At 65.5% G+C, this 1,224-nt stretch overlaps 1 protein-coding gene across 1 annotated transcript in view; it reads right to left on the bottom strand.

Moving 5' to 3' along the window:
- Clcnka (chloride voltage-gated channel Ka) overlaps window positions 1-1,224 on the bottom strand; it is a 10,160-nt gene that overhangs the window by 7,201 nt on the left and 1,735 nt on the right. Inside the window, exons 4-5 of the mRNA XM_033767527.1 lie at window positions 686-814; window positions 106-244 (exon numbers count right to left, since the gene is read on the bottom strand). Coding sequence (XP_033623418.1) covers window positions 106-244; window positions 686-814 — 268 coding nt within the window. The remainder of the gene's footprint in view (window positions 1-105; window positions 245-685; window positions 815-1,224) is intronic.

Below are 1,224 nucleotides of genomic sequence, written 5' to 3'. Positions count from 1 at the left end.
CCAGCAGGGCCTCCCCACTCACGCCCTAGCCCACTGCCATCCGACCAAACCCCAGGACCACCCTGAGACAGCTTCCCCTCCCGGCCCGCTTCATCCCCATTTACCACTTTGCCCAGGAAGATGGTGCTGCCGCTGGCCAGGGTGCAGGACAGGCCCACCACCTTGGCCCCGAAGTTCTTGATGTCCAGGTAGTCCTCCAGAACCACCCCCGACAGGATGGTCTTCAGCTCGGGGATCCCAGACCCTGGGTAGGCAGACAAGGGGGACGGCTAAGTCTGGTCAGAGCCTCCACCCCCAGGGGAGGGACCAGAACCCCATTTCGCAGAAGCGGAGGCTGAGGGTCCGAGGGGACGTGACCTATTTGTGTCCTCTGGGCCTTCCAAGGTGGGAGTCAGGGCACAGAGCACACCCCGTCTCCCCTGCTCTGCCCCCAACACGGGCCACCCCAGCCTACAAGGGGACCTGCCTCCGGCCCTCGGTCACGGCCTCAGGGAATCAGGCAGAGCCCACAGCGACCCAGAACTCCACATGCCGCCTTCGCGCTGTGTGACTTTGGGCAAGAGGCACGGCTGTTCTGAGCGTGCTTCTCCGGCTGTGAAATGGGGTTACCGCTTCCTGTCACCCCTCAGAAACCCCACAGGATGTAAAAGCCTCGGGGCAGGGGGCACAGCGGCCTCGGACTCACCTCCAGAGAAGGGCGTGATGCTCTGGGAGAAACCAGAGGAAAAGGACACCAGGGCCACCGGGTACACGGTCCAGGACAGGTAGCGGAGCAGCTGGCTGTCCCCAATCTCCTGGTACAGCCAATTGTGAGCTGGGGACGGTGGGTGTCAGGGGCCAGGTGCTTCGGCACTCACTAACGGCCCCAGGCAGGGCAGGAGGAGGACCCAGGTTGGATACTTCGTAGCTGAGGGACCTGGGCGAGCGGCTCAACCTCTCTGAGCCTGTTTCCCCATCTGTGGAATGGGCCAGCGACGGTCCCTCCCCCGCAGGGTGGCTGTGCTCGTGGCCGCTCAGTCTGAGAAAGCGTCTGAGGACCCCGTGCCTCACGCCCCCTGCTCCACCTGCCTGGGGTTAGGGTAGCACCGAGCCACAGCATCCGGGTGAGGAGGGCTCGGGGTGGCGGAAGCCCAGAGAGGGGGCCACAGCCAGGCAGAGGCGGGAGCACAGCAGAGCCCGCATCCACCCCACTGCCCTGGCGGCCCCTCCGCACGCCGCCCACAG

This window comes from Fukomys damarensis, unplaced genomic scaffold (assembly GCF_012274545.1).
Source record: "Fukomys damarensis isolate Sample0158 unplaced genomic scaffold, DMR_v1.0_HiC HiC_scaffold_23, whole genome shotgun sequence".
Taxonomy (NCBI): domain Eukaryota; kingdom Metazoa; phylum Chordata; class Mammalia; order Rodentia; family Bathyergidae; genus Fukomys; species Fukomys damarensis.
This window is presented reverse-complemented; position numbering and strand designations above follow the sequence as displayed.